The sequence below is a fragment of the Mobula hypostoma genome, chromosome 17 (assembly GCF_963921235.1).
Source record: "Mobula hypostoma chromosome 17, sMobHyp1.1, whole genome shotgun sequence".
Lineage (NCBI taxonomy): Eukaryota > Metazoa > Chordata > Chondrichthyes > Myliobatiformes > Myliobatidae > Mobula > Mobula hypostoma.
Window position 1 is genome coordinate 50,159,028 of NC_086113.1, and position 20,956 is coordinate 50,179,983.

The 20,956-nt window shown below is 40.7% G+C and overlaps 1 protein-coding gene across 2 annotated transcripts in view; it reads right to left on the minus strand.

The window, feature by feature from the left end:
• The window catches only part of cdkal1 (CDK5 regulatory subunit associated protein 1-like 1), a 522,933-nt gene that overhangs the window by 388,254 nt on the left and 113,723 nt on the right, over positions 1-20,956 (minus strand). For both annotated transcript variants that reach the window (XM_063069880.1, XM_063069879.1), the window contains exon 6: positions 12,745-12,793. In XM_063069880.1, the coding sequence (XP_062925950.1) occupies positions 12,745-12,793 (49 nt within the window). The remainder of the gene's footprint in view (positions 1-12,744; positions 12,794-20,956) is intronic.

Consider the following 20,956-nt stretch of genomic DNA (forward strand, 5'->3'; position numbering starts at 1 on the left):
AAGGGAGTCACCCCCAGTCTGAATGAGGAACTGGGCCCTCTCAGCAGTCGGCCAGTGATCAACTGGAAGGGGTTGCCATCAGGGAGAGGTCCTTGCAGACAATGACGTAGAGACCACCCCAACCCCTTCCTGTACATTGATGAGAGGGCCTGCGGCTACTCCTGGAAAGAAAGAGTTTCAGCGACCAGAAAATGAAGGGGTGAAGACAACGAATGTGATTAAGCTGCAATCGGCCTGCAGAGAAAAGGGCCGACAGGCGCATGAAAGAAGCCGCATTTCTAAAGACGTTCAAATTTCTGGACCAATCTCTCTGCTTAACATTTGCGATTATGGAATGCTAGGGTAGATATCGAGGCACACAAAATTGGGGAAGAGGGAGAAATTTCGAGGCAGGGTGTTTTTGCTGCCCTGTTTGAGTAGATCTTCCTAGGTTGGCCGTTCCTGGTACAAATTTATTTTTGTCCAGGAGGGCCAAAAGGAGGGACTATTAGACTGATTTTTGGGTTTAGGTCATTTACATTTAGCAAATGGTTTTGGCTATCAGTCTTCTGTTCCTTGAAAATAAATTGTGGATTTAACTTGGAACAATGCATTCCTAAAAGCTGTGGATCCCAGTCCAGATGATGCTGGCATCTGTGGGATGGATGCAAATCAGAAGATGTGAAGTTTGTATGTAGTTTCAAAAGAAAGCGTTGTCTATACTTTGTAAATATGGAATTGTCCTTTGTGGTTAGCACATAAATATCGAGCCCCACGTTGGGCCAGCAGACATTTCCATCAAAAGCATCTCTGTATGATGCCTGCTGTACCTTGTTCTGTCGAATAAAGAAGCTGCTTTGTATCTACCAGTAATTTTCTCCAGCAATTTCATTCAATCAACAACAGTAAACACCAGCGGTCCTATGTTCCATGTCATCTTTGACCCACATAAGCTGCAATTTGAGCTGCCTTACAGGTTTGTGGATGCTATTAATGCGGTATTTCTTCAGGATCCTGGTGATTCTTCGAGAAACTGTGGAAATATACGAAAGACAGGTGATTGCAATGGGCTCCTCCTCGTTGTTTCCTGGTTTTTCTGTTGGCCCTTTTATGGAATTCGATTGTGAACAAGGTGAGACAGCGGAAACCTAATTGGATGAGAACTAACCATACAGGAGGGATGGACGACATGGGTATACATACCACACATCATCCCCGATGAAGATGGCAGGGCTTGTCATCAAGACGTTAGTAGAAATTGAGTCCTGTACCTGGTTGGAAGCCCAAGGAGAGTTTATTCATCATATAAGCTGGGAAAGCAGTAGATCCTTTTTTACTAAAACAACCCTTTTAGCACCACACAAATAGATCTTGTTTATAGCAACTTGAAATACTACTTCAATTAGTGACATCATAAAGCTCTTTGATATATAGAATTTAAAAACGTATGTTGTATATATTTCTCTGACATTAAATTTACCTATTGAAACCTTTTGAACTACAGGTGTCCCCTGTTTTTCGAACGTTCGCTTTACGACATCTCGCTGTTACAAAAGACCTACATTAGTTACCTGTTTTCGCTAACAGAAGGTATTTTCACTGTTACGAAAAAAGGCAGCATGTGAAAAAAGGCAGCATGCGCCCCAAGCAGCCAAGCTCCTCCCCCGGAACTGCATTCTAGCCGGCAATGCTTAAACACGTGCCTGTGAGCATCTGTGCTTTATGTCGATTTATTTTGAGTATCGGTCAGCAAGACGAGTTCTAAGGTATCGGAAAAGCCTAAAAGAGATCGTAAGGGTGTTACACTTAGCGTAAAACTAGACATAATTAAGCATTTCAATCGTGGTGAACGAAGTAAAGACAAAGTGAGTTTGGCTTGTGGAAGTTGACGAAGATGATGTTGAAGAAGTTTTGGCATCCCATGACCAAGAACTGATAGATGAAGAGCTGACGCAATTGGAAGAGGAAAGGATAACAATCGAAACCGAATGCAGTAGCGAACTGACCAACTGCATGAGATTTTCGCTGCAATGATTGCAGAAAAGTGCAACTTTAATTTTGAAAGGGTACGTTGATTTAGGGCATATTTGCAGGATGGTTTGAGTGCTTACAAAGAACTGTAGGATGGTTTGAGTGCTTACAAAGAACTGTATGATAGAAAAATGCGCGAGGCTAAGCAGTCAAGCATACTGTCGTTTTTCAAGCCTTCCACATTAGCCACAGCAGACGACGAACATCGACCTTCGACATCGAGGCAGGCAACATAGAAGAAGATGACCTGCCTGCCCTGATGGAAACAGACGACGGTGAGATGACACCCCAGTCTCCTAACACACCATCATGTGTGCTCGCTGTCTTCCTGATTCCAGTAAGTGATACTACACTGTACATACATTATTTCTACTTTATATAGGCTGTGTATTTTTATGTGTTATTTGGTATGATTTGGCAGCTTCATAGCTTAAAGGTTACTGGAGAGAGTGTTTCTGCCGAGAGCATTTGTGCTTGCATGAGGTTTTCGCTACAGTGGACAGCGCAGCCATGATTGCAGAAAAGAATTTCTACTTTATATAGGCTGTGCATTTATCATATCATTCCTGCTTTTACTATATGTTACTGTGTTATTTTAGGTTTTGTGTGTTATTTGGCATGATTTGCTTCTTCACTTTACAACATTCCGGCTTACGAACCATTACAGAGGAACGCTCTACCTTCAGATGGCGGGGGAAACCTGTATTGAAAAATGCTATAATTACAAGGACATCAATTTTTCTTCCAAAACCTAAGCTATTTAGAAGATAGAATATAGAATAGTACAGCACAGTACAGGCCCTTCGGCCCACAATGTTCCGCCGACCCTCAAACCCTGCCTCCCATATAAGCCCCCACCTTAAATTCCTCCATATACCTGTCTAGAGTCTCTTAAACTTCACCAGTGTATCTGCCTCCACCACTGACTCAGGCAGTGCTTTCCACGTACCAGCCACTCTCTGAGTAAAAAAAAACCTTCCTCTAATATCCCCCTTGAACTTCCCACCCCTTACCTTAAAGCCATGTCCTCTTGTGCTGAGCAGTGGTGCCCTGCGGAAGAGGTGCTGGCTATCCACTCTATCTATTCCTCTTATTATCTTGTACACCTCTATCATGTCTCCTCTCATCCTCCTTCTCTCCAAAGAGTAAAGCCCTAGCTCCCTTAATCTCTGATCATAATGCATACTTTCTAAACCAGGCTGCATCCTGGTAAATCTCCTCTGTACCCTTTCCAATGCTTCCACATCTGTCCTATAGTGAGGCGACCAGAACTGGACACAGTACTCCAAGTGTGGCCTAACCACAGTTTTATAGAGCTGCATCATTACATCGCGACTCTTAAACTCTATCCCTCGACTTATGAAAGCTAACACCCCATAAGCTTTCTTAACTACCCTATCCACCTGTGAGGCAACTTTCAGGGATCTGTGGACATGTACCCCCAGATCCCTCTGCTCCTCCACGCTACCAAGTATCCTGCCATTTACTTTGTACTCTGCCTTGGAGTTTGTCCTTCCAAAGTGTACCACCTCACACTTCTCCAGGTTGAACTCCATCTGCCACTTCCCAGCCCACTTCTGCATCCTATCAATGTCTCTCTGCAATCTTTGACAATCCTCTACAATACCACCAATCTTTGTGTCGTCTGCAAACTTGCCAACCCACCCTTCCACCCCCGCATCCAGGTCGTTAATAAAAATCATGAAAAATAGAGGTCCCAGAACAGATCCTTATGGGACACCACTAGTCACAATCCTCCAATCTGAATGTACTCCCTCCACCACCACCCTCAGCCTTCTGCAGGCAAGCCAATTCTGAATCCACCTGGCCAAATTTCCCTGGATCCCATGCCTTCTGACTTTCTGAATAAGCCTACCATGTGGAACCTTGTCAAATGCCTTACTAAAATCCATATAGATCACATCCACTGCACTACCCTCATCTATATGCCTGGTCACCTCCTCAAAGAACTCTATCAGGCTTGTTAGACACGACCTGCCCTTCACAAAGCCATGTTGACTGTCCCTGATCAGACCATGATTCTCTAAATGCCCAGAAATCCTATCTCTAAGAATCTTTTCCAACAGCTTTCCCACCACAGATGGAAGGCTCACTGGTCTATAATTACCCGGACTATCCCTACTACCTTTTTTGAACAAGGAGACAACATTCACCTCCCTCCAATCCTCCGGTACCATTCCTGTGGACAACGAGGACCTGAAGATCCTAGCCAGAGGCTCAGCAATCTCTTCCCTCGCCTCGTGGAGAGCCTGGGGAATATGCCGTCAGGCCCCGGGAACTTATCTGTCCTAATGTATTTTAACAACTCCAACACCTCCTCTCCCTTAATATCAACATGCTCCAGAACATCAACCTCACTCATATTGTCCTCACTGTCATCAAGTTCCCTCTCATTGGTGAATACCAAAGATTAGTATTCATTGAGGGCCTCGCTCACTTCCACAGCCTCCAGGCACATCTTCCCTCCTTTATCTCTAATCGGTCCTACCTTCACTCCTGTCATCCTTCTTTTCTTCACATAATTGAAGAATGCCTTGAGGTTTTCCTTTACCCTACTCGCCAAGGCCTTCTCATGCCCCCCTTCTTGCTCTTCTCAGCCCCTTCTTAAGCTCCTTTCTTGCTTCCCTCTTTTCCTCAATAGACCCATCTGATCCTTGCTTCCTAAACCTCATGTATGCAGCCTTCTTCCACCTGACTAGATTTTCCACCTCACTTGTCATCCATGGTTCCTTCACCCTACCATCCTTTATCTTCCTCACCGGGACAAATTTATCCCTAACCTCCTGCAACAGATCTCTAAACATCAACCACATGTCCATAGTACATTTCCCTGCAAAAACATCATCCCAATTCACACCCGCAAGTTCCAGCCTTATAGCCTCATAATTTGCCCTTCCCCAATTAAAAATTTTCTTGTCCTCTCTGATTCTATCCTTTTCCATGATAATGCTAAAGGCCAGGGAGCAGTGGTCACTGTCCCCCAGATGCTCACCCACTGAGAGATCTGTGACCTGACCCGGTTCATTACCTAGTACTAGATCCAGTATGGCATTCCCCCTAGTCGGCCTGTCCACATACTATGACAGGAATTCATCCTGGACATATTTAACAAACTCTGCCCCATCTAAACCCTTGGAACTAATCAGGTGCCAATCAATATTAGGGAAGTTAAAGTCACCCATGATAACAACCCTGTTATTTTTGCACCCCTTCCAAAATCTGCCTCCCAATCTGCTCCTCTGTATCTCTGCTGCTACCAGGGGGCCTATAGAATACCGCCAGTAGAGTAACTGCTCCCTTCCTGTTCCTGAGTTCCACCCATATTGACTCAAAAGAGGATCCTGCTACATTACCCACCCTTTTTGTAGCTGTAATAGTATCCCTGACCAGTAATGCCACCCCTCCTCCCCTTTTTCCGCCCTCTCTATCCCTTTTAAAGCACTGAAATCCAGGAATATTGAGAATCCATTCCTGCCCTGGTGCCAGCCAAGTCTCTGTAATGGCCACTACATCATGGTTCCATGTATGTATCCAAGCTCTCAGTTCATCACCTTTGTTCCTGATGCTTCTTGCATTGAGGTACACACATTTCAGCCCTTCTACCTTACTGTCTTTACACCGTTTATTCTGCTTCTCTTTCCTCAAAGCCTCTCTATATGTTAGATCTGGCTTTACTCCATGCACTTCTTTCACTGCTCTATCGCTCTGGGTCCCATCCCCCTTGCAAATTAGTTTAAACCCTCCCGAACCATGCTAGCAAACCTACCTGCAAGGATATTGCTGCCCCTCAAGTTCAGGTGCAACCCATCCAATCTGTACAGGTCCCACCTTCCCCAGAAGAGATCCCAATGATCCAAAAATCTAAACCCTGCTCCCTGCACCAACTCCTCAGCCACGCATTCAACTGCCATCTCCTCCAATTCTTACCATCACTGTCACGTAGCACTGGCAGCAATCCTGAGAACGCCACACTTGAGGTCCTGTTCTTCAGCCTTCTGCCTAGTTCCCGAAACTCACACTTCAGGACCTCATCCCTCTTCCTGCCTATGTCGTTGGTCCCAACAAGTATCACGACTTCTGGTTGCTTTCCCTCTCGTACCAGGAAGTCATGCACCCGGTCAGAGACATCCCGGACCCTGGCACCCGGGAGGCAACAAACCATGCGGGTGTCCTTCTCACGTCCACAAAATCTCCTGTCTGCTCCCCTGACTATAGACTATTTCTGCAACTTTATCCTTGAAGTAAACGACATTGATGCTATCGTATAGCCACCACATTCTACCATCAAAGAAATGAAACTGAGGTCTTAAGATAAATTTTAAAAAAGCAAGACCAAAGAAACAGACAAAGTTCAAAGTACATTTATTATTCAAGTATGTATGCTATATACAGGCAACCACAAAACAAAGAAAGCCAATAGAAGCTATTAAAACAGACTGTCAAACACCCAATGTGCAGAAAAAATTAAGCAAATTGCATTCAGAACTGAAGTTCATGACAGGGAGTACACAGACACGAAGCAGCCAGACAGCACCCCTGCTGAAGTCCAAAAGCTGGCAATAAGGATCTGCGTTCACAAATGCACAAAATCTGCTTTTAGAAGATTCAGACATGTCACAGTCATCATGATTTTCAAGAAAGATAGCAAATCCAACAATACCAATCAATACCAATACAGATGGTCTCCTTGCCTTCAGCCACGTATTCTTTCCTTTGCTCTACTACTCCTTTCCACTTCTCAGAAGATATTCCACCCATCACAGTGCAGACTCAATTAGACTCAAAAACAGTTACTTACTCTAAGCTGCCAAGCTGCTCAACACCTCTACCAATTAACACACCCCAAGACCACTACACACACATCACCTAGCATCACTTTATGTACAATCATTTAAAGCATATAACATTGTGTTTTACAGGATTTATTTATATTTATTTTTATTGTTTTTATTGTGTTCTTTATGCATATTATGTTTTTTTTTATGCTGCATCAGTTCCAGAGTAACAATCATTTCATTCTCCTTTACACTTATACAGTCATCCGTTAGTCTAGTGAGACCATGGATTTGCACCTTGGAAGGTTTTCCAGGGCACAGGCCTAATGGAAGACCGGCAGTTGCCCATGCTGCAAGTCTCCCCTCTCCACGCCACCGATGTTGTCCAAGGGAAGGGCACTAGGGCTGATACAGCTTGGCACCGGTATCATCGCAAAACAATTTGTGGTTAAGTGCCTTGCTCAAGGACACAACATGCTGCCTCAGCTGAGGCTCGAACTAGCGACCTTCAGATCACTAGACCAATCCCTTAACCACTTGGCCACGCGCCAACTTTACAATAATGTACTGAAGAATGACAATTAACTATTTTGAATCTTAAATTCACATAAGGGCATAATCCTCACCACGGTGCAACTCAAAGAAAGCATAAAGAACAGCACCAACCACTCTGCGTGTACTCCTCTGACTCCTCTTAACCCTTTTTCCTCCATCAAGTGAATGGGAATGAAACAGCTCCTCTGCTAATTTGGGTGCCCCCAAAAATTTCCCTCGTGTTTCAAAGCTGATATCTGAATTATTGTTGACTCATTCACCAAAGCATACGAAAGAGGATGGGCTTTGCATTTAACATGGGCTCCTATCATCTTCCACTCACTGTGCAATACCATCTTTCTTTTCAAATCTTTTTATTGTTATATTATACAGTTCTGGTTAACAACGGATGGTGCAATCCGGATCATATTACCATCGGGGAACGTGTTTGTAGACCGGATATTGAACTTATTGCTGATGGACCCCGGCCATATTCCACCAAGATACAACACTGGGCGTCACAGGAGGTTATTCCTGCCTGTGGCCATCGAACTTTGCAGCTCCTCCCGTGGAGGGTCAAACACCCTGAGCCAGTAGGCTGGTCCTGGACTTATTTCTATCTGGCATAGTTTGCATTTTGTTGTTTGATTGTTTGTGGTTTTTTGTATTGCTATATTTATGCTCTATTCTTGGTTGGTGCGGCTGTAACAAAACCCACAATTTCCCTGGGGATCAATAAAGTATATCTATCCATCTCTGCCTCAATGAAAAAATTAAGCAAATTGCATTCAGAACTGAAGTTCATGACAGTGAGTACACAGACACGAAGCAGACAGACAGCACCCCTGAAGTCCAAAAGCTGGCAAAATAAGGATCTGCGTTCACAAATATATCTATCTATCTATGTCTCAATGTCTCAAAAAAGACATTACCTTAACGATTGAAAAAAAAATTTTGTGATAACAAAAAAAACCAACTAAGCAGAAAAGTGAGAAAAAAAAAAGAACCCATTAGGTGTACAACCTCGGAGTCATGTGTCATACAAAAAGCTTCTAAAAATAAACATCAAACCGTCAGCAAGAAAAGAAAATATACTAAAACACTTGCAGTTAGATCATGGAAAAATTATATCAATTAGCTCAAATGATAATAGTGAGCAAATGAGCCCCATCTTTTCTCAAAATCAAATAAAGGTTCAAAGGTTCGACTTCTAATTTTCTCCAAACTAAGACATAGCATCACTTGAGAGAACCATTGTGACAAAGTGGGAGCTGATATATCCTCCCACTTCAACAAAATGGCCCTCCTAGCTATCAATGTAACAAATGCAATAACATGTTGGTCAGACACAGAAATACCATGAATATTTTGAAGAATTATTCTAAAAAGCATAGTTAATTTATTAGGTTGTAGATTAATTTTAAGTGCTTTAGAAATTGTTGAAAAAACCGACTTCCAGAACTGTTCCAATATAGAACAAGACTAAAACATATGTGTCAGTGCAGCTATCTCAGTTTTACATCTATCGCAATGACTGTCAACATTAGAAAAGATTTTAGAAAGTCTCTCCTTCGTCAAATGGTAACGATGTACAATTTTAAATTGAATCAATGAATGGGCAGCACAAATTGAAGAGTTAACCAACTTCAAAATCCGCATCCTATCCTCCTTTATAAAAGTCAAATTAAGTTCCTTTTCCCAATCCTATTTAATCTTAGATAAAGGACGCTTATCCCATTGTAATAATAAATAATAAATTCTTCCAATAGAACCCTTGATCAAAGGATTCATACTCATAATAGTATCTAACAGGTCAGCCTCCAATATGTAAGGAAAATTACTTAAAATATTTTTGTAAAAAATGTCTAACTTGAAGGTATTGCAGAAAGTGTGAGTATGAAAGAGAAAATGTATCAATTAATTGTTCAAAAGACATCAATCTATCTTCTTTAAATAAATCCAAAAAAGAATTAAAACCTTTATTTTTCCAAAGTAAAAAAATTGGATCACTCAAAGAAGGCTTAAAAAAGTAATTTCGATAAATTAAACTACAAAGTTTAAATTTTTTAAGATTAAAAAAATTGCAGAACTGGAGCCAAATTTGTAAGGAATACTTAATCACAGGATACAGGTTTAAATTAGCAACTTCAACTAATTGCATAGGTAAAGCAGCTCCCAATAACGAGGTTAAATAAAACTGTTTTACAACTTTCAGTTCCAGGTCTACCCAAATTGGCCAATCACTCTTATCAACCCAGTATAACCAAACAGACATGTATCGCACATTAACAGCCCAATAATACATTCTTAGATTAGGCAAAGCAAGACCTCCATCCTTTTCCAATTTTTGTAAGTGACATTTACTAATTCTTGGTCTTTTACTATTCCAAATAAAAGATAAAATAATAGAATCAATCTGATCAAAAAACTTCCTAGTCAAAAAAACAGGAATATTCTGAAATAAATATAAAAATTTTGGTAAAATCATCATTTTAACTACATGAATACGACCAACAAGTGAAAATGTAAGTGGACTCCATCTACTAAATAAATACTTCATAGAATCTACTAAAGGAACAAGATTGGCTTCAAGGATATAAGGATCTTAATAAAGTGTAATACCATCTTTGACAATAAAGGACAAAGCTAAACTTCAGGAAACATGGGTTGCTTCTGTATCATGTGAATCATCTCTCAGCAGGCAGTGAGTCATACAGCACAGAAAAAGACCCTTTGACTTAAATGGTCCATGCTGACCACTGTTAGTCCCAGTTATCTGTGCTTAGCCTATAATCTTCCAAGCCCTTTCTCCTCTATATACCTTTCCAAATACCTCTTAAATGTTGCAATTGTGCCTGTTTCAACCATGTGCTCTGGCAGAAGTTACCTTTCAGGTGTTTTTTTTAAAATCTTTCCTCTCTTATCTTTTACCTGTATTCTCTAATTTTGGAGTTCCCAACCCTGGTGAAACTATTCTGAACATTCCCTTTACCAATATCCTCATGGTTTTATGAACTTCTATGTGGTCACCTCTCATTCTCCTATGCTCCAACAAATAAAGATCCAATATGGCTAACCTCCTCCTATAACCTTCTAGTTCAGGCAACATCCTCATAAACCTCTCCATTTAAACAATGTCTTTCCTATAACAGAATGACCAAAACTATACATAATACTTCAAGTCAGATGCCAAAGATGAAATTCATCAACAGGAAGCCAGTACAGTCTTTGGATGTGTGAGAAAAAAAACTGTATAAATAACAAAATCTTTCCTCTTTCGTATTTATCTAAATCTAGACTACTCACAGCAGGCACTGAAGAAATATACAGTATAATTTCTGCTAAATACTCCAACTACACTGACAGCACAAATGTCCTCTCCCTCTCCAAATGATCAGCACTGAGGCTCGAATTATACTTGATTGGGTAGGCCATGTCAGTCACACGTCCCACTCGGGATCCCCAAAACAATTTTCTTTTCAAAGCTCTGTTACACTTAAGATAGATTGTCAGGTAAACAGTTAAAGAGATTTGTGTATATTTTGTAAGCCTCCTTGTAAATGTGCAACATTCTCATCAACTGCAGGGAATCCCTGGCCCTCAACTGCTCAAAGCAAAGAAGGAACATTTTTGATTGGCACTGAGAACAAGTTCATGCCCCATCAAGTACTTTGTGTCCATGACTGCAGAGACTAGGAGTCCAACATTGACCACATCAGTTATTTCAGATCCCACAGAAGTGGAGTGGAAGCAGGTCATTCTCGATCCTAAGTGGGTAACTAAGAAGAGAGTTTTTAAAGAGCCACAAGGATTTGAGGATGTGACTAAACACACTGATGAAGGTAGAGCAGTAGATGTAGTGTATATGGATTTCAGCAAGGCATTTGATAAGGTACCCCTTGCAAAGCTTATTGAGAAAGTAAGGAGGCATGGGATCCAAGGGGACCTCACTTTGTGGATCCAGAATTGGCTTGCCCACTGAAGGCAAAGAGTCGTTGTAGACGGGTCATATTCTGCATGGAGATCGATGACCAGTGGTGTGCCTCAGGGATCTGTTCTGGGACACCTACTCTTTGGGATTGTTATAAATAACCTGGATGAGGAAGTGGAGGGATGGGTTAGTAAATTTGCTGATGACACAAAGGTTGGGGGTGTTGTGGATAGTGTGAAGGGCTGTCAGAGGTTACAGCAGGACATTGATAGGATGCAAAACTGGGCTGAGAAGTGGCAGATGGAGTTCAACCCAAATAAGTGTGAGGTGATTCATTTTGGTAGGTCAAATATGATGGTAAGACTCTTGGCAGTGTGGAGGATCAGAGGGATCTTGGGGTCCGAGTCCATAGGACACTCAAAGCTGCTACGCAGGTTGACTCTGTGGTTAAGAAGGCCTAGGGTGTATTGGCCTTCATCAATCATGGGACTGAGTTTAAGAGCCGAGAGGTAATGTTACAGCTATATAGGACCCTAGTCAGAACCCATTTGGAGTACTGTGCTCAATTCTGGTCGCCTCATTACAGGAAGGACATGGAAACCATAGAAAAGGTGCAGAGAAAATTTACAAGGATATTGACTGGATTGGGGAGCATGCCTTATGAGAATAGGTTGAGTGAACTCGGCCTTTTCTCCTTGGAGCAATGGAGGATGAGAGGTGACCTGATAGAGGTGTACAAGATAATCAGAGGCATTGATCGTGTGGATAGTCAGAGGCTTTTCCCTAGGGTTGAAATGGCTAGTGCAAGAGGGCATAGTTTTAAGGTGCTTGAGAGTAAGTACAGAGGAGATGTCAAGGGTAAGTTTTTCCACCCAGAGAGTGGTGAGTGCGTGGAATGGGCTGCCAGCGGCAGTGGTGGAGGCGGAAACAATAGGGTCTTTTAAGAGACTCCTGGATGGCTACATGGACCTTAGAAAAATAGAGGGCTATGGGTAAACCCTAGGCAGTTCTAAGGTAGGGACATGTTTGGCACAGTTTTGTGGGCTGAAGGGCCTGTATTGTGCTGTAGGTTTTCTATGTTTCTATGTTTAAGGCAAAATCTCTTGAAAATGATTTCAATGTGTCCTACAAAACAAGAGGAAGGGCTATTCGTCATTAAAGATTTAAAACAAAATCAGCAAACACTACGATTTTAGAATATTAAACTTAGATACATGGCATTATTTCCAGTTTTGTGTGAGATTAGTAAATAATATAGCATACTCAACCACTTCAAGTTAAATTTAAAATACTAATTAAACTTTATCAAAACAAGGATATCCACCATGATTAAAAATGAAATGGAAAACTACACGAAACTAACTTCATAACAAAATATTGCTTTAGAGCATAAACTGGATAAGAAACTGAATACTAATACAGAAAAAAGTTTGTAAATGCACACATATAAATCAAAGGGGGCCACCTACTTACCTTTAATTGTTTCTTCCACAACTTCAACTACACGATCTATTTGCTGAACCTGAAGGGAAAAACATTTGCAATTAAAGTTTGTGAATAATCTTGTCATAATCCACTTTAGTAACTGCTGGTTAAGAGCAACAAACAATCTGTTGGAGGACCTCTGAATTGAGCAGCAACTGTCTGTTGCTCTAGATTCCAGCATCTACAGTCTCTTGTGTCTTCACTGCAGGTTAAGAGGATCTTTCCACGAGCAAATCAGTGGAATCTGAAGCAAGCTATATTCAATCCTGAAGGTTGCCAAAGAATAAGAATACAGTCGGTCCTCCTTATCCGCGAGGGATTGGTTCCGGGACCCCTCACGGATACCAAAAAACGCAGATGCTCAAGTCCCTTATTCAACCAGGCTCAATACAGTGGACCTTAGGACCCAGCGGAACCCCGGACCTTATTTAACCTGTCTCAATGCGGTGGTCATTAGGACCCGGCGGCGGAGCTCTGAATCTGCTGTGTTTCTGTTCACGAAAATAATCTCGATCACGATTGAAAATAAAGTGGAAATAATAAAGCGATCAGAAAGAGGTGAAAAGCCATCGGTCATTGGAAAAGCATTAGGCTACAGTCGGTCAATGATCAGAACAATTTTAAAGGATAAAGTGAGAAAGGCCCTGCCCCGATGGAAGCTACAATTATCACTAAGAAATGCAGTGGTTTAATTGTTGAGTTTTGGGGTTTTGGGTTTTTGATCCTTCACACCAACCCGGCATGGATGGAGAGCGCACTCGGGAGCAGTCTGTCACTGAATCGCCCGGCGCTGAGACATACGTTCCTTAAGTGTTTTATATGCATAGAAAGGTAAAATATATACTATATACTAAGACAAACGTTTGACTAACTGACGCTAAATAATACCGGATGTACCTGTTCCGCCTTACTTAGGAAGAGAACTTTCGGTTTTTTTCCGTTCCCGATCCACGATAACCTACGCACATCCTCCCATATATTTTATATCATCTCTAGATTACTTATAATACCTAATACAATGTAAATGCTATGTAAATAGTTGTTGTACTGCATTGTTTAGGGAATAATGACAAGAAAAAAAAGTCTGTACATGCTCGAACAACAAGCACTGGAAGAGCACTTCCGGGTTTTCTCAATTCGCGGTTGGTTGAATTCGCGCATGCGGAACTCGCAGATAAGGAGGGCCGACTGTAATATTCCACTTAATGAACTTAGAATACTGTTGGGAAAGATATAACTGAATGGGCACATGTATGAATCTGAAGACAGAATAGTTCTCTTAGTTCAACTAAAATTCCCTTCCTCACTGTTACTACTACACATGTATGTTTTTTGTTCAGCATACAGTAGAAGCTGAAGTCAACTATAGCAATCTTGTTTTGTCTCACCCAAGATTTGAACTAAATAAGTAGCAAAATTGGGCTTGCACAGTAAAGAAGTAGGACACGGTGTGTTGCACATAACCCATTATTAAAATAGTCTTTAGTGTGGTTTTCCCCAAGATTCCCTCAAGGCACTAATGAATTCAGAACTTCCAGATTCTATTTCTGCATTTCTTCCAGTTTACACAAGCAAATACCTTCCACTTTCAAATTCGATAACCATTGGATCTCCTTTATAAAGTGGTGCTAAAAAGTTTATGGATCCATTGGAATGTTCTCTTTTCCTCATAAATATGACCTAAAATGTGATCAGATCTTCAAGCAAGTCCTGAAACTAGATAGAGAATTCAATCAAACCCAACTCATTCTTTTCAATAGATAAATGAACAAGTATAGTGTTTTTATGGTTATTTATTTAATTGAGTTCTCTTTATCTCATATTTATGCAGAAATAGAGAAAATGCTACAGGGTTCACAAACATTCTAGCACCACTGTTTTCTTGAGTTTAAACTCCCTTGTCCAATGACATCACGTTAAATTATAAAATGATGCCTCTGTTTCTGTGCACTTTAAATCTGCTGCAACTAAACCGAATAACAGAGTGGAGCTCAATGTCCATACATTATCACACTCTCATTAAGTGTATGACAGAAAATTACTTTTTTAACCCCATCTATATTTAAACAGATAGCTAAGCTACAATAGAAACTATTTCACAACAGAGAAAATATCTATCTGATCAATTTGATACCTTACCCCAGTTAACCCTGCATAATAGATTTCAACCAGATTAGAGAGATTATATTTTTACTTCAACTGCAATAGATATTCACATTTTAATTTCTCAAACTGTGTTTTTCTTCTCTCTACCAAAAAAAGGTATTTTTCTTTCCACCTTATCAAAGTGCCTGTCTTCACTTCCTCATTCCCATTCAATTTAACTCTTAGTTGATTTTTTGCCGTGAAGATCTTTCTTCAATGTCATTCTTCGCCCCAAAACAATATATGTCTCTCCCACGTCTTGGGATATGGCACTCTTGAATTTCAGGATATCAATTTTAACACTCATTTTCCCTTTTTATTTTCTTTCTGTTATCACCTGCTTATTTCTCCAATACCTTATGACATTGTCACCCTTATGCAATTGGTAAATTATGGAAAGGAGTAACAACATACTATGCTGGAGGAATTCGACTGTTCAAAGGCAGATGACTAGCACAGGCCAGCTGGTTAAAAATCAAATGGTTTACTCTGTTGAATGATCGCACATCCACCAATTCAGTAAGACTGACATTTGTTATGGTCTAGTCTTGGAGTAGTTACATTCAGTAAAACAAAGTGAGTGTAATGAAGTTTGATAATTCGCATGCTAAGATTTCATGACACAAAGTCTGAACCATGTTCCACTTTGACCACCGCTCATGATGGCTAACAGAAAGTAGCAACTTAATAAAATTACAACATATTACAGGAATAAATATTGATTGCCAGTTTTGTTTTGCTTTATGTTTTTTTTCTGATCTGATGAATATTTCCAGCATTTTCCTCTTTTATTTCTAATTTCCAGCATCTACTTTAGTACTATCCAAATATTTGTGATGGGTATCTAAAAATTTGTAGTCCTGAACGGAGGTGAGGGAGGAGGTGAATGGGCGGGTGTAGCACTTGTTCTGTTTGCAGGGATAAGTGCCAGCAGGGAGATCAATGGGGAGGATTAAATGGGCAAGGGTATCACTGAGAGAGTGATCCCTGTGGAGATGGGGCGGGTGTGAGATAAAGATGGACTTGGTGATAGAATCCCACTGAACATGATAGAAGGTACGCAGAACGATGTGGAGGCCCACGGCATAGTAGATAAGGACTACTATTCCTGTTAAGGAAGTAGAAAGAGGGGGTAAGAGTGGATGTCTGGGAAATGGAGGAGTTGCAGGTGAGGGCAGCATCAATGGAACAGGGAGGGAAACTCAGCTCTTTGAAGGAAAGGAAAGGAAAGGAAATCCTTTTCCTTGAAACGGATATGCTGGAGACAGAAAATCTATCAAAGGGGTATAGCATTTCTGCAAGTGACAGAGTGGTAAGACATATTCAAGATAGCTATGAGAGTCAATAGGTTTATAAAAGATATCAGTAGCTGACTATTTCCAAGGATGGAGACAGAGAGATCAAGAAAGGGAAGAGAAGTGTTAGAAATGGGCCATGTGAACTTAGGGCAGGGTATTAGTTGGAGGCAAATGAAATCGACAAGCATCGCTTTACAACGGAAATGTCCATTACTGCCATTACTACCGCCAAAGGCAGTAAGTTTACTTTTAACCATATAGAAAATCTGCAGACGCTGGAAATTAAAGTAACACACACAAAATGCTGCAAGAACTCAGCAGGCCAGACAGCGTCTATGGAAAAGAGTAAACAGTCAATGTTTCAAAACAAGACGTTTCATCAGGACTCATAGCCCGAGACATTGACTGTTTACTCTTTTCCATAGATGCTGCCTGGAATGCAGAGTTCCTCCAGCATTTTGTGTGATGCTTATTTTTATCAAATTGTTTTCCGTGATTTGTAGGTGTTCAATACCTGCATTACGTACATCCCACTTACTTCCAAATTCTCAGTAACAAAGCAGAGCTGGAAACAACCTTTTACATTATAGCATTTATAGAATCATGATAAAATACTTTAATTCCAACATATTTAGATCAATCTGAGCATAGTAAATCTGTAGAACATGGCAAATTCTGAGAATTTGCAGTTTTTCTATTTCAATTTCAAGAAAAGGGAAACTGTTTTACAAAGCATTAATTTTCTTATGTGTGCAAGCTCATCTAAATTTGATACCTTTCCAATTTCCTCGTTTTTTAATGTCCAAAAAGAATGTAAGTAAAATTTATTATATATTAAAAGCAATGATGCCACTGACTGTTTAATATGAGGCAAGAAACACCATCACCACACACAGTAAAGCTATGCTTGATATCCAGTATATGTGGTAAAGCCTCTTTCCTTTCCATTAACACAAGATATTCTACAGGTGCTGGAAATCCAGTTACACACACATAATGCTGGAGGAACTCAGCAGATCAGGCAGCTTCTAGGGAAATGAATAAATAGTCGATGTTTTGAGCAGAGACACTACGGTTGTTGTGTCAAATGACTGTTTATTCATTTCCATAACTGTTGCCTGACCTGCTGAGTTCCTCTAGCATTTTGTATATGTTGATCTGAAATTCCATACAGCTTTGCTTTAGGCCTTTTCATCAGGACTGGAAAGGAAAGGGGAAGAAACAAGAAAAAGAAGATGAGGGGAAGGGAAGGAGTACAAGATGGAAGGTGAAAGGTGAAGCCAGGTGAGGGGGAAGGTAGGGGGATGGAGGAGGGTGGATGAAGTGGGAAGCTGAAGAGGTTATAGGTGGAAAAGGTAAATAGCTGAAATAAAAATAATGTTTTCAGAGAGGACAGAAGACGATGGGGAGAAAAAGGGGTACCAGAGAGAAATGATAGGCAGGTGGAGAGAAGATGTAAGAGCGGAATGGGAAATGGAAGAGAGAGAGAAAGTGGAGGGAAGAAATTACTGGATATTAGAGAAATCAAAGTTCACGCCTTCAGGTTGGATGCTACCCGGACGGAATATGAGGCAGTGCTCCTCTAAGCTGAGCATGGTAGTACAGGAGGACATGGATCAACATGCTGGAATGGGGATGGGGATTGGAATTAAAATGGTTGGCCAACAGGAAATTCTGCTTGTTGCGGATGAAATGAAGGTTGTTAACGAAGTGGTCCCTCAATCTACGCCGGATTTCACCAATGTAATGAAATTGCATCAGGGGACTCGATTTTATAAAATTTACAAAAACAAAATTCTAGATTATAAAAGGAACTTCAATATAATGGCTTAGATCAATATTCACAGAAAACGGCATTTTCCTCAATCCAAGTGAAGCATCTTCTCAGCTGCACCCTTTTCAGGCACAAAGGTAATAATCATCAAAAATTACTTGAAGCACATGCAAATTGACAAAGGATAAATAAGATTACAGAGGTAAACGCCTGGTTCAAAGCCACATGTAAGAGAATGGATTCTGATTCATACAATTCTTGGCACTAGTACTGAAGAAGGAGACAGTGGTTGCATTGGAATTAGCTCCACCTGAACCAAGCTGTCCTAGAGAAAATTAAAACAAGGTGAGGAGATCCAAGCATAGAAGGAAATGAAAGAATAGTGGCAGATGATAGTGAGGGGGGCATTGACAATCACAGTGAGATAGGCCAGGGCAAAAGATGTAAACAGAAGTTTGTAAATCAGAGCAAATCCAGCATTGTAAGTAACTATAAACAAATCAAAGCTTAATGTTCTTTTTTTGAAAGTATGTTGCATTTGGAAACAGAGAGATGAGCTGCTGACACAAGTCAGTAATACGAGGATGACATAATGTCTATTTCATAAGTGTGTTGTTCCAAAACAACAGGTTAAAGGTGAAAGGTGGTGGGGTGGCATTGTTAATCAGGGACAAAACCAGAGCAGTGCCGAGTCATAAGATAAAAGCAGTGAACAGAGATTTGAGCTGACAGACAAATGAGGACATGGATGGAAGTAGTCTATGGATGACCTCTTGGGAGGTCAGAACGAGTGGGAAAATATCCAGGATATGTTTGAAGGGAAATAAAATTATCTTGGAAAATTTTAATCTACTGTACATATTGATTATAAAAATAAATGATGGAATGCATCAGGGATTATATTTTAGAGCAGTACATTTTTTGCACCGTCTACCTAGGAAAGGACTACTTTTAGATTTAGTCTTCTATAATGTGGAAGGACTATAAGGGATCTTGTGGTTATAAATCCCAGAAGGGGGTGTAACTACAAAATGATTGTATTCCAAACGTAATTTGAGCAGAATTTGACGCCACAAGCAGCTGTAGCGACCAAGTCATTGGGTGTATTAAAGGTAGAGATAGATAGGTTCTTGATTAGCCAGGGCATCAAAGGGTATGGGGAGAAGGCAGGGGAGTGGGGATGACTGGAAGAGTTGGATCAGCCCATAACTGAATGGTGGAGCAGACTCAATGGGCCGAATGGCCTACTTCTGCTCCTTTATCTTAGGGTCTTATGAACCCCAGTGTCTTCAATTTAAATAAGGAAACTATTATGGCATGAGGAAGGAGCTATCTGAAGTTGACTGGATAACCAAGACACAGATCAGCAGATGAACAGTGGCAGAATACTCAACAGCTGGTCTATAATTCTCCAAACAAGTTAATTCCAATCAAAAATTAGGATTACATGAGAAAGGGTCACAATCCAAGGTGAACAAAGGAGGAACAACATAACTTTAAATTGAAAAGTAAGGTATACAAATTGGCAAGGGATAATGTTAGAGGACAGGGAAGTTTTACAGATGGAATAGCAGATGACTAAAGCACTCATAAGAGGAGAGAAAATTAATTTCACAAGAAAGCTTGTCTGCAATGTAACAAAAATCAAAGTTTCTTTGGATATAGAAATAGACAGAGGGTAGCGGGGCTTTTCGAGAATGAGACTGGTGAATCAATAGCAGGAAACAAAATAAAAATGACAGATATGTTGAATAAAGATCCAATTACAAGGGATTAAAATCTGACAAGTCGCCAGGACCAGATGAATTACATGCTTCAGAAGTGGCTACAAAGATAGTGGATTCATTGGTTAAAATTTTTTACGACTCACTAAACTCCAGAAGAGTGCCAGAAAACTGGGAAATAGCCAACATGATTCGTTTGTTTAAAAAAGGAAAAAGGCAGAAGAGGGAACTACAGTTAGGCCAGTTAGTTTAACAGCTGTTATTGGCAAAATGCTGGAGTCAATCATCAAAGAGGAAATTGCTAATCATTTAGGAAAGCTGAATATAATTAAATCCAGTCAGTGTGGTTTTCTGACAGGTAAACCATGTTTGACAAAATTGATCAAATTCTTTGAGGTTCTAATGGCCAGTTGATAGAGACTAATTTGCAGATGTAGTGTATTTAGATCTCCAGAAGTTATTTGACAAAGTGCCACATAAGAGGTTACTGCATAAATTAAAAGCCCATGTTGTCAGAGGAAGTACGTTAGAGCAGATTGAAAACAGAGTTGGAATAAATGGATGCTTTCAGAGTGGAAAGCGGTAACTGGTGAGAGAGTAACAGAAATTCAAATCAAGCACAGTGCAGAACCTTGAATCAACAGCCCAGAAAGAAGCAAGAATTGATGGGAGATCAAACACGAGAAAGTCTGCAGATGCTGTTAATCTACAGTAACACACACTATGCTGGAGGAACTCAGCAGCTCAGGCAGCATCTACGGAAATGAATAAGCAGTCAACATCTCTGGCTGAAACCTTTCTTCAGGACTGAGAAGGAAGGGAGAAGACACCAGAATAAAATGGATGGGGAAGAGGGCTAGGAGGACTAGCAGGAAAGTAATAGGTGAAGCCAGGAGGACAGGGAAAGGTAGAGAGCTAGAGAAGAAGGAACCTGATAGGACAGGAGAGGAGAGTGGACCTCGGGGGAAAGAGAAGAAGGAGAGGGCACCGGGGAACATGATAGGCAGGTAATCGGATAGGAAAAGGTAAAAGGCCCAAGTGGGGAATATAAGAAGAAATAAGTGGGAAGGAAAAAAATACCGCAATGAGAAATCAATATCCATGCCATCAGACTGGAGCCTACTTAGACAGAATATGAGGTGTTGCTCCTCTACCGAGAGTGGCCTCTTCATGGCAAAAGAGGAGGCCATGGACCAACATGTTGGAATGGGAATAAGGATAGGAATTAAAATGGTTGGCCACTGGGAAATTTCGCTTTT